This window comes from Solea solea, chromosome 20 (assembly GCF_958295425.1).
Source record: "Solea solea chromosome 20, fSolSol10.1, whole genome shotgun sequence".
In the NCBI taxonomy this organism is placed as follows: domain Eukaryota; kingdom Metazoa; phylum Chordata; class Actinopteri; order Pleuronectiformes; family Soleidae; genus Solea; species Solea solea.
In genome coordinates this window covers 16382040-16395841 of record NC_081153.1, presented here as the reverse complement: position 1 = coordinate 16395841, position 13802 = coordinate 16382040, and the positions used below count along the sequence as shown (strand labels likewise).

At 39.7% G+C, this 13802-nt stretch overlaps 1 protein-coding gene across 3 annotated transcripts; it reads left to right on the top strand.

Moving 5' to 3' along the window:
- The first annotated feature begins 2032 nt into the window (after positions 1 to 2032).
- cers2a (ceramide synthase 2a) lies at positions 2033 to 12554 on the top strand. 3 transcript variants are annotated; one of them, XM_058619560.1, is made up of 12 exons: positions 2033 to 2443; positions 5039 to 5184; positions 5313 to 5483; positions 6029 to 6146; positions 6367 to 6485; positions 8051 to 8108; positions 8406 to 8456; positions 8632 to 8724; positions 9369 to 9497; positions 9681 to 9787; positions 10482 to 10635; positions 10884 to 12554. In XM_058619560.1, exons 3-12 carry the CDS (start codon positions 5314 to 5316, stop codon positions 11028 to 11030), a joined length of 1146 nt encoding a protein of 381 aa, XP_058475543.1. In that variant the 5' UTR covers positions 2033 to 2443; positions 5039 to 5184; position 5313; the 3' UTR covers positions 11031 to 12554. The 3 variants fall into 3 exon arrangements, with proteins under 3 accessions (XP_058475543.1, XP_058475542.1, XP_058475544.1); XM_058619559.1 differs by lacking the exon at positions 5039 to 5184 and having other exon boundaries at positions 2034 to 2443; XM_058619561.1 differs by lacking the exons at positions 2033 to 2443; positions 5039 to 5184 and adding an exon at positions 3212 to 3231.
- The last annotated feature ends 1248 nt before the right edge of the window (positions 12555 to 13802 follow it).

The window sequence follows — 13802 nt, the reverse complement described above, 5'->3', positions numbered from 1 at the left end:
GAAAATAAAATACAATTTAGAAAAAAAAAGGATCTGTGTGAGAACTCTGCTTATATCAATGTGTTCGTCAAACAATGCCATGTCTTTCTTTTCATGTGTCTTATCAGATGACCTAACTGAACAGACAAAGGTTTGTCCTCAGGGGTTTGGGTTTGATCATAGGGGAATTTGCTGCCCTCTACAGGTACAAAGAGGCACTGAAGACAAACACTGAATATAGCAACAACACAGCTCTGGTTACATTTCAATCTGTGGACCAACTATGGTCATGTTTTTTAATGTGTATATGCAAAATAACAAGCAAACCACGTGTGTGACGTCCATTATATTTGGACAGAAATATGTGGGGCTAAGAATAATCCCACCTCTGTAATCTGCCCACCATGATGTACAGATAAACCTGCGTGTATCTGCATCCTGTTCTGATGTGAAGAGGATGGAAAAGTTGATGTGTTTGTAACTATAGCTGAGTTGTGCAGTGAATCTGTCTGTCACAGCAACTTTGGGTTTGGCCTGATGAGTCCAAACTTGCCTCAGCCCTCTTTAGAATGCCTGCGGGTAGGGGGGGCGATTAGTGCCACTCTGACGGAGGACATGTTGCTCGTCTGTTTACACTGCTGTGCATCTGGAAAATATTCTAATGTCAGCCAACAGTGGAAAGATGAGTCTAAACATGGTCAGGATAGCATAAAGAGAAACATTAGGAGGCGCTGTGACTACATCAATGTTTATGGATGATTATTATGATCAGGAAAACCATGAGGTAAATTAGGACTTTTGGCACGTTCTATTCTGTAGTCCACACTGTTTTACGCTGTTTTGGAAGTTTGTAAACTGCTCTCTCCCTGGATACAAAATCCACCCTCCAAGGAGGGCACTAAATGAAGGGTTATGGGAACCCTCCAACTTAATGAGTAAGAAATCTGACTTGAGGGGGCGTTGAAGGAACACTTTTTCAACTTGAGAATTCCAACTTCCCATTACAGCAGGAATGCACCAATGCTTTGTAAGCAGTAGTAATTCGACACCCAATGGCATTATAGAGCTCTGGTAGCTCACACAACCAAGGTAACGCTCCATGGCAGGTACATACTAGACAGCGCATAAATCAGGCTATATGTCAAATAACTCGTCTTTTTGTCGGCTGTTTTCATCATCAATAACATTTTACCGGATCCCCACAGATCCAGTGAGACAGCGAAGATGAATTGCTGCTGTGAAAATGTGCTCACAGCGAGCAGAAGAAGACGCAGCGATGGGAACAAACACAAGAAAGAAATAATAGACTCAGTCTAACTGCAGCAATGTTAACACAGCAATGCAAGCTCTTGTAAATGGTTTGTATTTATATAGTGCTTTTATAGTCTTGTTTACATTACAGTTTCTGCTATTCACCCACTCACATAGCACATTTTCTGTCACTCATGTTTCATACCCATTCACATGCTCCTGTCAGGAGCCACATGGGGTTAAATCGACATGTAGACTAGTGGAGCCGGGAATCAAACCCACAACCTTCAAGTTGATAACCACTGAGCTACCGTCAGCCCTTTTGTAAACCTTCAGGGCTCTCTGGAGTAAGATGAAGGGAGGTTAATCAGGAAGCCTGCAGGTCTAGAATAATGTCCTCTCCGGCTGTTTTCACACTCGTAAAAAGCACACTGGGGGCACTGTAAGGATCAGATATATGTAGTCTGGCAAGTTTTACGATATAGTGGTAAATCTCCATGGATTTTAAGTGAAGTTACAGTGAATTCTCCCATTCATTTTTGCCACAACCGAGTCACATGATGTCCGGAGCTCAATCGGGGTGTCGTAATTCGTCATGTATTTCAAAAGTCCAATTTTAGTTGATCAAACACAATAATTCGTTAGGTTTTTTCCAGGTAAACTTTTGCAGACTATCTCTCAGGTAAGCTCTATTTGCCCAAGGGACAAGTTTATTTTTCCGCCCTGCCTTGTGGCACTAACCGTCCTCCATACTCACTGAAAGCTCACGTCACCTTAAAATAGCATGCACCCGCCCTCGCTCCTCTTTTTAACATCATACCATAACGTTCACCGCTGCCGAAGATTTGAACTACCCGGCTCAACATTCCGAATACTTTGATCTGACTTGAAAGTGATTCACAGAATATCCCCCCCCCCCCTTCCTGGTTTGCATCAGTACGAGTCACCGCCACAAGGAAGAGTTTTGAGGGGAGTGAGGGCACGACACTAGTTTGTTTTCTTGAGTTTTTTTTCTCTCTCTCTCCTCTTCTCTTCCTTAAAATGTGGCGAACCCGAGGTCCCGAGAAGAGATAAGAGCGGATTGTTGCAACAACTTGGGATGTGTTTGACGGAGAGAAGGGATTAACATCTGCTCAGTGACGACAGGAACAGCAAAGGTGCAGCAGCCATACATTTGAAGAGCACACTCTCTGCTGAGCCACAGTGAACGCAGGTAAGCACCGTTAGTCGGTGTGTGTGTGAGCGTGATGTGAACGATGCTTATTTTCCAGCGTTTTATCGTCTAATTGCTCCCGTTTTCACCTCATTCCCCTCAGGCACACACACAGGACTGCCATTTTCAGACAAAAACAAGAGACTCGTCCTTTTCCCGTGAGGTTTTAACTCCTCTTCCTTCACTGACAAGCAGTTAAGCAGTTGAGGGACTCAAAAACATCAAAGTTTAGCTAGCTAACAGGCCTCTCTGCTTGTTCTCATGTCGGGGGTGTTTGTTTTGGGACACCGTGATAAGAGAAGGTCCTGAAACTACACACGCACAACTAATAAACCGCAACTGACACTCCTGGGTAAATACAGAAGTGGCTTTCAAGAGGAAAACGACCGGCAATGTCGCTGATACTACACGTTTTGCGTGCGCACCAAAAAAAAGTTTTACGCCGTAAAGTGGATATGTCGCTGTGCAAAGTTAAACCCTATCTTTCAGTTTTTATTCGAGTGATTCAAACTACATAGACGTGGCCGCCCATGTATTTGTGTGAATGTAACACGGCATACACTGCTAGTTGGTGGGATGTTATGAGACTTCTCAACTCCATCGCACTGTTCCGTCTACTCTGTTCCGCTATGTCCGGGAGACTCCCCGCCATGCGTGCGCACTCAACCACTCCCTGTAGAGTTTACGCAAACAGCGTAGACCGCTGTGACTGACGCAGACTTCAAAACCTAAAATAAACAGCTTGGAAAGATAAACTAAAACAAGAAGAAAAATAATCCACTTTCAAGGTAAGTTCTTGGCCAAATAAAACCAGCACATTTTCTTAACCACTTATCTTTTGCAATATATTAATATCCTTTGCAGCCCATTCACTGTGTTGCTATGAAAGTTCAGCATTACTATCATTACCAAATTTGCTTTCAGGAGACTTTTGTATCTCACCTTGATGCTTAATTGACCAAAACAGTTGTAGAAAACGTCCTGTGGCTTTAAAGACCTTTTTCACAATTTTTATAAATACAGTTTGTCTTTAAAAGGTCAAAAACCATGTTGAATTATTTGCCCCATTAAAACAGCATTTGGACATTTTTGAACCTGTAAAATGTTGTATTTTAGAGTAGATGTCAGTTAATACAGTTAGCATCCTTTGTGAATGATGTACAAACCATAGAAGACCTTATCCCAGCCATATTCACCATTCTACAAGTTAGTTACACTTAATACTGGATGGTTTGTCAACATGGTTAGTTAACAAAATGAGGTTGACTGTAGCTTGCTTGGAGGTGCTAGAGATTCCATTAACTATTGTCTCTTACAGTCAGTTTTAGCCAGAGGACATCATAAGACCAGAGCAGCAGATGTTTCAGTTTGGTTAGATTAAAATTTTGCAATGCAGGAAATATCGTCATAAAAAACAAGAAATAAAGGAACTCGACTTGACCCTACATTGAACCAAACTGACTCAAGTCCGTGGCACTGATTATTAGTTATGGGGTTAAATTCCACCCATGGTATCATTGCAGCCTCCTGTATGTGGCCAGTCATAAAATTCACTTTGTTGTTTGTTTGGATGAATGCACTCAGGTGTCCTTAGAGGCCACCTTGTTACAAAGCCCCTGCTGAAGTGTCAAGTTTAGATTTGACACAGAAAACTTAACTAAGAAGCTGGATTCACACCTCAGAGTTTCCAGCTGCCCCTGTTAGACAGATTCACTTTGTGTTTACCATAATCCCGCAATTCATTTCAGAACTGAAATCAAACCTCCTTTCAGTAACACATGTTTAACACGAGTTGACAAGCCTTGACATGACCTGCCACTTAAAGCTGACCACAGATCAGAGAGGAGGTACACCTGTTAAGTTTAGTGAGCATTTGAGCAAGAGGTGGAGTTCTAATGTGACAGATGACAAACAGGAAGGAACAGGTTCAGTGAAATCCATACACTGATTAACAGGTAGGATAGTTGATATTTCACTGTTTCCGTAGTAGGAAAACACCTGTTAACAGAAGCAGCCTGCACAAGGTACTGTACATTTGCAGGAAACTTTTAACTGGTTAAAGTCCACACATACACACATTTATTGTTATAGGATCTGATCTGTCAGATGATGTGTGACAATCTAGATTTACCCTCTTGACAGCTGATGCTAAACTTTGGATGCAGGGACAAAGGTTCAGCTGATGGTTGGAGCAAAATGGAAAATCTAGATAATAAATCTGCTGAGCTTGCATTTGATTGAATAATGAAGTCCACAGGAGACAAGTTACTGCTAATCACATCAATACTGTTGCTGTCCCAGTTAGTTTTAAAGATGACCCTGTAACCACCAGCTTCAAAAAGTTAAAAACCACAAATCATGGATGTCTGTAAATATGTTACTTGTCAACCTATTGTACAATGTGTTACAAATAATGAGAAAAATCTAACTAGTCTAAACATAAATAGTGCAGGATGTCATTATAAAAACACTTTCTATATTATGTTGTCAACATTTAGCAAGGTGTGTTTAGAGATGTCCAACATGGCAGAAATGACACATTTCCCAGCCCTGTAGCTGTAAATTTATCATACCTATGGATTGTGGTGTTTGCAGTATAACAAAATCCTCCCAGGAGGAGCAGGAGGTGCCCAGATCCAGGGCCTGCTGCCTGATGCCCAGTGAGATTAATCACCTTCAATCAGTTCCTGCTCTTCTAACCCCTCTCGGTTTGCTCTCCTTCCTCTCAGGATATTGTCTTGGTACATGAGATTCTATACTTATCCAATGGAAAAATGACAGGAGATAATTGAGGAGACAAACCTGTCTTTTTTTTTGCTATATATTCGTCTTAATTTCCTCCTAAAATCTTTCTGTGTGTCATTTTTAGGATGTCTCAGTTGAGAGAGATGATATGGGCAGACTGGATCTGGTTTCCTGAAGGCCATGGCTGGGCTGACCTGACGGACCATGATGGCAAAGTCTTCCCCAAAATGCAGGACCTCTGGGCGACTTTCCCCATCGCTCTCTGCTTCCTGGTCATCAGACCAATATTTGAAAGGTGAATATCTGTCATTAATCCACTTCTTGTGTGAGGCTATGTCTATACTGCTCTGTTTATGTTTTAAAACATATAAATTGTGGTCTGGATACAAAAGAAATGAGATGTAAAAAATGCTGCTGCCTCCTTTTTTAGTTTGAAAACTCTGAGATTATGTTTTAGCATAGATGTGCAAAAACTGAGAATTTTGGAAACAATGATGCAATTATCTTGTCAGCCAAGACTCAACAAGTAGCTGTGAATGATAAGCTCAGTCTAATCAGTTTCACCTTCACCTACTTTTTATCTTTGTTATTTCTCATAGTAATGCTCTCTGAAACAACAAATGGCTACAGACCAAAGCAATCGACTTATGTTTACACTAGCATGTGCATGCTCTGTGTACCTGAGTGGTGTTCATATGGATGCAGATTACTTCTGAAACTGAGCTAAACCCTTGTCAGGACGCAGATTGTTTTTTAAATAAAAGCATAGTAGTATGGATAAAGCCTTAGAGTATTTAGAGCAGTATTTTATTTTAATCCACTGTATTTTCTTCCTACCAGAATAGTAGCGAGTCCTCTAGCCTCTTTGCTGGGAGTGGGTGACAAACCGCGTATTTGTGCTCCTTCAAATCCCACCCTGGAAACCTATTACTGCAGCACATCAAAGCATCCCACACAGGTACTCATCCTGCACACTTCAGGAAACCAGCACGGCTTCATTCATACTGTGTGTCCTTTGTGTGCCTTATTGCAGAACACTGTTTTAATGACGGCTTGATGGAAACATCACACACCTTCACAGCCTTGTCCTGTGTGACCTGTTAATGACCATACGTTTACAACTTCAAGCATTAAAGAAAGCACTGACTCTTGTTTTTATGTCCTGCCTTTGTTGCCAGAGCTCCATGGAGAGTTTAAGTAAACAGACAGACTGTTCAGTACGGCAGATTCAGAGGTGGTTCAGGCGGCGGAGAAACCAGGACCGGCCCAACAAGCTAAAAAAATTCCAGGAAGCAAGGTAGCATGAAAACTATATTTTTTCTTTCATACTGAGCTGTCTTTGATTCATGAAACAAAAATGAGTTGAAGGCCTTTTCCATGGAAATGATGGTACTTTCTCTCTGTGATCTTTTTCTTTTTTCGTAAACACAGCATCATTTCATTAAGTCTTTATACATAATATGATTCTAATGTCACTTCCCCATTAGACCGTTTGACTCCACTAGTTTATAGTTCCTGTATTATTTTTTTTAGTACCTGCTCTGGTGAGGTTCCAAGTGAGCTGAGCAATACGAAAACGTGACATCGTCAGACTGGCGGCCACTGATTGGTCAGAGAGTGTGTTCACTGAAAGAGCGCACTCTCCAGCACAAGAATCAAAACGAACAATGCCGAACTGTAGATCAGTTAAAAAGGACTTCTCCAACATTTAGCAAGGACATTTATAAAATCTCAATACTTAAAAAAGGAGTCTGGTGTATTTAGAGACAGCACTGCTGAAAGCTGGCGATTGTGAGCCGCATCACAACCAGTATTTTAGATAAGCGACTGTGTCAGACAGAGTCTGTGCTCTGGTCACGCAGGAATTACTGAACAAATCTTTTATAATCAACTGATTCTAATGATTCAGTTACACTGAAAACAACTGCTTTGCTCGTCACTGGTTTGTGTGTTGATATAAAACAACCTCACAGCGGTTTTGCCACCCACGGTGATGAGGTTCTATAGTAATGGAAAATGACATTCCTGATACCAGTAGAGTAGAGGGGAGTTGTGCTGAAACTTAATAATGGAAAAGTGCCATAAGTCCTTCACTAAATAAGCCAGGCCTTTATGTGGGGCTGTAACGCTGCCACAGAAATACACCAAAATATGGGGCAACGACATCATTGTTTTTCCAAAATTGTTTATTGGTTGATACACACAAATACAAGTGTGGCTTTTCAGAATGTTTTTTTCCACTCTGGCACCCATTTACAAAAAACATTAGGGCTCCCAAAACACCAGGTTCCTGTGAATTAAAAGCCGAAATGATACGGAAGTTTTGCAGAGACTCCTAAACTTGTTCTTGTGTGTACGGGCCCTAAATTAACCGCGTTTAATAGCCCATGGTCTGCCAGTGGCTCATCAGTGTTTTGGCAATCAACCATGAAACACCCACAAAATGGAAGCAAGTATTTCTCAAAAGCTGTTGCAAAACACCTCGCAGTGATGAGAGGAGTCAGACTGAGAACGGAAATGAATGTAGTCCAGCTGTTTCCAAGTAACTGTAGGGGATTTTTCGACATTCGAAGTGTGATTTAGCGGTTAAACTCCCAGTATCCAGTCATGTATGATTAATTGGAAATGTGTTTTTTCTGAAAAGCAATTTAAAAAAAAATAATAATAATTTATGTGTAATATTTGGAGGTTGGCCAGAAGACAGATGTCCACCTCCTAATGTTTTCCTTTTTTTCTGTCTCTGAAACCCTGAATTTACTTTGTGGTGTCTTTGTGTTGTCTTTGTGTTGTTTATATATTTGGACTGTTTTATTTTTGCTGTGCGAAATGGAATGTCTAAATTTGCTGTGTGTTTTCTTACAGTTGGAGGTTTACTTTTTACCTTCTAGCTTTCTTTGCTGGCCTGGCAGTTCTTATCGATGTGAGTACTGTCCACACAAAGAACAAAAAATACAAATAGTATTCGCAACATTCAACCATGAAATCCACACTTGTCATAACAGGAAACGTCTATATTTATCACTTGGCTCATTGTCACTCTGATGTAAAGAATAATTCCAGTTAATAAACTGATTATTTTATGTTTTTTAAAATAACAAAAGTTTATTTCTCTCTTACCAAAGTTACAGAAATGCAGGATACTGGTGTTTGTACATTTGAGTGCTTGTGGTGTTTTGTTGGACAATGTCATAAATAATAAATGTGGATCTCCCCTCAGAAACCTTGGTTCTCCGATGTGAAGCAAGTATGGGAAGACTTCCCGAAAATGGTACGAACAAGTGCTGCAACCTCAATTATCCCTTTTACTCTTTTAATTACAATGAATTGTACCTTTGTTTCAAATTACACAAATGTATAGATCACTTTCTTTACTGATTTACTGAATTGATGTCTAGGTGAAATCTGTCTTCAACAAATGTTTGCTTTGTTTTTTCCTCTCCCAGCCACTGTTGCCTTCTCAGTACTGGTACTACGTGATCGAACTAGGCTTCTACATCTCGCTGCTTGTCAGCGTAGCATCAGATATCAAGCGTAAGGTAAGTGATCGGCGATGCTTCCTAAACTGTGTTAGCTTTCTGCTCTAAAGCCCCTCAGCAACCCTCCATCAAGAGCAATCACTCCCAGAGTGAGTACATGAAATAAAGCGATGATGTGCTGCACTGGTTGCGCATATTGAGATTTGGATATTGATTTTTCTATGAGGAAATCCAGACCTTTTGTACTGTATTGAGTGGAAGCTGTCTGAATTTAAAAAGCCATTAAAGATAATGCTCATTTCCTCTCATGCCTTTTTACTGTCAGTGTGAGAACAGACTGAAGTGATTCTCTCAGGTGAGGCATGGTGAGTTAATATGTGACTTCAGACGTGAAGTCTAAAGATGCAACATCAAAACTAGAACGATTAAATTGCAGCAATTTGTAAACTATTCATTCATTCATTTTTTTTAAATCAGCCTTTTATTTATTTGATTTGTTTTTTTCCCCTCTGTGTGTGGATTCTGGTTCTTTTTATAGCCGTATAATCTGTTACATACCAGAAGTTAATCATTCCTTAAAAAAAAAAAAAACCCAGCATCCCTCAGACGCACACAGTTGATTGGTGACCAATCTTTACACTTTGATCAATAAGTGACACAACACTGTTGCATTCTGCAACACATCTGTTTTCCTTTCTCTGCAGGATTTCAAAGAGCAGATAGTTCACCATGTAGCCACCATCCTTCTTATCAGTTTCTCTTGGCTGGTCAACTACATCCGTGCAGGGACTTTGATCATGTTGGTGCATGATGCCTCTGACTATCTAATGGAGGTATGACGAGATGCCAGCACAGCAGAAAAAGTCATAATAGTAAATTCACACCCCTCATAACATCTACATAGTTCTTTTATGAGCTACATGGTGAAGGGGCTGCCCTCTACATACAGTTCACTGTCTGCCCTCTAGAGGAAAACACATGCAAAAGGTCACACTCTGCTCTCTCTTTCCTCCCAGTCCGCCAAAATGTTCAACTACGCAGGTTGGAGGAAAACCTGCAACTTCATCTTCACGGCGTTTGCTGCCATGTTCATCGTCACCCGCCTCGTCATCCTCCCCTTCTGGTAAAAAGCGGTTTGCATCAAACTCGGTGTCACTGTCCTGAGTCACTGGTGTTGCTTGATGTTTTAGAACAATGAAGAAATGACTGTATGTTCCACACTGACACTCCTTTTGCTTTCTTGAGGTAATGCATAACCACGTTATGCGCAGTTTCTTTATTAGATATTTATTTGAACTATCTATTACTCACGTGTGCTTAGCTATGAATAATTTCCTAGCTGTTTCTTCACTGGGGTAATGTGATGAACAGACATTATGAGTCACTCACCTGCACTCCCTCTCTATCCCAACAAGTTGGTGTTTACCTGCAGCTGGAAAACTATTTAACTCCTTTTTTAAGGTTTGAGTCATGTTCGCTAAAAACAGCAGTTATTGACCTGTTTTAGAAGTTACTTAACATTAGGGAAGGAAAGTTAAACGAGGACAAAACCAAAGATACTATTTAATTTCAAGGAAACCTCCTAAATGAAAACAATCCACTTAAGTCTGAATGACTAGTGCTTGATTTAGTTATGTAGGATATTATCATGCAAGTTTGATTTAGCAGTAAATCTCATTCACATGCTGAAAGTTTTTGTGACATTTTACTGTAAACGCAACAACAGATGTATTGTCTGCACTGCTGGCCGCCGTCAATGGGCTTTTGAGTGTCGCTCTGATTGGACTCTCTGTTCTTGCCTCTGTTCTATTGTCCAGGATCATACATACAACATTGGTGTACCCACTGACCCTCTACACCCTCTTCCCTGGCTTCTACTTCTTCAACGGGCTGATGGTTGTGCTGCAGATTCTGCACATCTTCTGGGCCGCGCTCATCTTGCGGATGGTCGTCAAATTCCTGCCAGGAAATGTATGAAAGTACCTTCTAAAAAATATATATATATAGATATACATGTATAACTATATATACATATAAAATAATGTGTATATATATATATATATATATATATATATATATATATATATATATATATATATATACTGTGTATATATATATATATATATATATAAACTGTGTATATATATATATATATATATATATATAAAAAAATTCCTAACGAGTAACACAATCACTTCATGTTTTGTTTTGTCTGACAGGACATTGTTGAGGATGAGCGGAGTGATAAAGAGGAAACGGAGTCAGAAGATGAAGAGCACGATCCTGAGCAGAGGGGGAAATCTAAAAATGGCCACATGCAGAACGGCCACACCCCTCTCAACAACAACCACAGGAAGAGGCACTGATCTAACAGTGGGAAGTGGAGATGATAACATGTGGTCCTTACCTGAAAGCCAAAGAATGACCATGTTTGATTGGGCAGCACACAGACACACACACACGCACACAGTCACACAGTCACAGTCACATCTAGTCATCCATCCATCCCCTCCTTTCTGACATCCTGGTAGTCTAATGTGGATAATTTCATCACTGGAGAACCACAATGATTGGTACTTAAGCAGCAGAGTGGTTTTCTTGTTACATCCGCCTTCCCCTCCTCTTCGGTGTAATTTGCATTTTTTGCCAAGAATTCGTGCTGTTGACCAAGTTGCAGAATCTGCCTTCTCGTAGCTTCATAACATGTTACTGGAAGTGTTTTTAAACACGCTGTGCTTATGGGGAAGTCGTTCCCCGCCTGCACAGTTTGTACACACACTTCCAAGTATTGCTGCTTTTGAACTTGACTGTTTTCTGCTCTAAATGATGACTTTGTGAGAGCAGCGTTAGGAGAATGAGGCCATGCCTTTGTGTGGACCGTAATCTGGTTGCAGATTGTGGCTTCATACTTAATCTTTGCAAGATGCACTTGCCATTTTGTCACTTTGGTTGAAATGTTCTTGTTTCAGTGATGTTTAAAGTAAAAAATAATTGGGAGATAAATAATATTTTTTAACATTTTGAAAGAGTACGAGGAGGTGCTTCACCTGCAATGTGTGTGATATAATGTGCCTTAAGTTTGTCCTTAAAATGCTTGGCCTTACAGGCAGCAGGATGCACAGGAATCATTTTAAATGTTTTTTGTTTATGCTCATTGACTTTTTAGTTTTTGACTTTTATGTTGCTTTGTATTTTATTTGTTTTTGCGGTCCAGTCAACGGTTTCAATTTGGGAGCAATTTGTTTAAGTGTAACCCAAACCAATCACAAAGTGTTCATGAATTATTTATGTGCTGGAAGAGTCAATAGCATTTCCATTCAGTGTTGTTTTTCCCATCCATCCAAAGATGCACTTTATGGTTTCTTCTACAGATCAGCTTTGACGATATGTTTGGTAAAGAAGGCGCTAAATGTTTGATTCAAATTGACTCATTTTTTAGTTTCAGAGCATTTGGGAGTTTGATATCAAATTTTAGTTTGATATTTATTCATATTATTTACCCTCTTTTTTTGTGTTGGTTTAAAAAAAGAAGCTGTTTAGTGAAATCTAAAAAAATAATGCACCAAAGTATGGTTTACTTTTGTATGACCTTGTCATTTTGAAGTGCCTTCTTCATTTCAAGTGTCATTTGTAAAGAGAAGAAAAAAACAACTTTTCTGTGCCTTTTGTCTTTATTTCTGTAATCGTTGTGCCTCAACACATTCGACAGCCCTGCGCAGTAACACTCATGGCCTCTAACATTTCTCTAAACCTGGTCTCATGACGACTGGTCGGCTGCAGCAAGCTCTCAATGGCTTTGCTACTACAGAACGTGGTTTTTATTCTGCATTATGTGTGGCTGAGATGTAAAATAATAATGATGATGATAAAGATAATGGTGTATAACTATGCATGCTCGCCTGTTTCTTTTCTTTTATTTACATAACCATTTGATGGGTGTAAATGTGTTTTACAATGAATCCAGACACATTTAAGCTGCTTCCATATTCAAAGAACAGACTACAGAGGAAATCTATTGATACATTACATTACATTACATTACATGTCATTTAGCAGACGCTTTTATCCAACGCGACTTACAATAAGACCAATTTTGGATTAAAGCTTGAGTTTCCCTCTTTAATTCAGACATGATGTCAATCTTTAAGGGCTACAAGCTGTGGCTATTTTTAATTGTTCAGTTAATAGTTTTCTCTTGTTTTGTGGGCTAGCATTTTTAACGAGTTACCCAACAGTCCAAAACCCAAAGATTGAAAAGGATAAACAGGAAAGCAGCATGATTTTAAAAGCTGGAGTCAAGAGTATATTTAACACCTTTGCTTGAAAATGACTGTCAGTGGTTGATCATAGTATATGAACCTTGATGCAGAGAGTGTATCAATCCCTTTTTAAAAATGTATTTCACAGAAGAGATCCTGTATATCTCCTGGCTAAATACAGGAAAATAAACACACAAATACAAGAAAAACAAGAAATACACTAAATTATTTTCACAACAACCCAACCAGAGCCAGGAAATACCAAGGAAATAAAAAGAAATGTCTCATCCTGTGTGTGTGTGGGGTTTCTGCGGGTTCTCAGGTTTCCTGCAGATTTGTGGATTAGGCAAATTGGATACTCTAAATGGGTAGGTGTGAGTGTGAGAGTGAATGGTTGTTTGTCTCTATGGACTGACGTACCCCGCCTTTCACCCTATGTCAACTGGGACTGGCAGCAGCGACCCTCATGTGGAGGATAAAGTGGTAGATGAATGAATTAGTGAATTAATTAATAAAAAAAAGTTAAAGAAAAAAATATGAGAATATTTTTCTTTTTTTGTACAGTCAATGACACCGCAATATCTCTGTTTTTTGGTCGGATGAAGATTCCTGGCCTGTCTATTTGAATAACTATGGACACGGGAAATTGTTCTAAAATGGTGTTTTAAGAAACAAACAAACAGCCATGTGATAAATCTGAACTCTCACATATCTGATGATCTGTTGCTGGGTAAACTGAGTAAACATCATTTAGTATGGAGTCAATGTTCCAGTAAGTGACTGTGAAATAAGATGGTACAGTGCAGTGCAGTGCAGTGGTCGTGGAGATGTTTCCAAAAAGGTCTAGTGTGATTTTGCGTAATTATTTTCAAGTCTCAG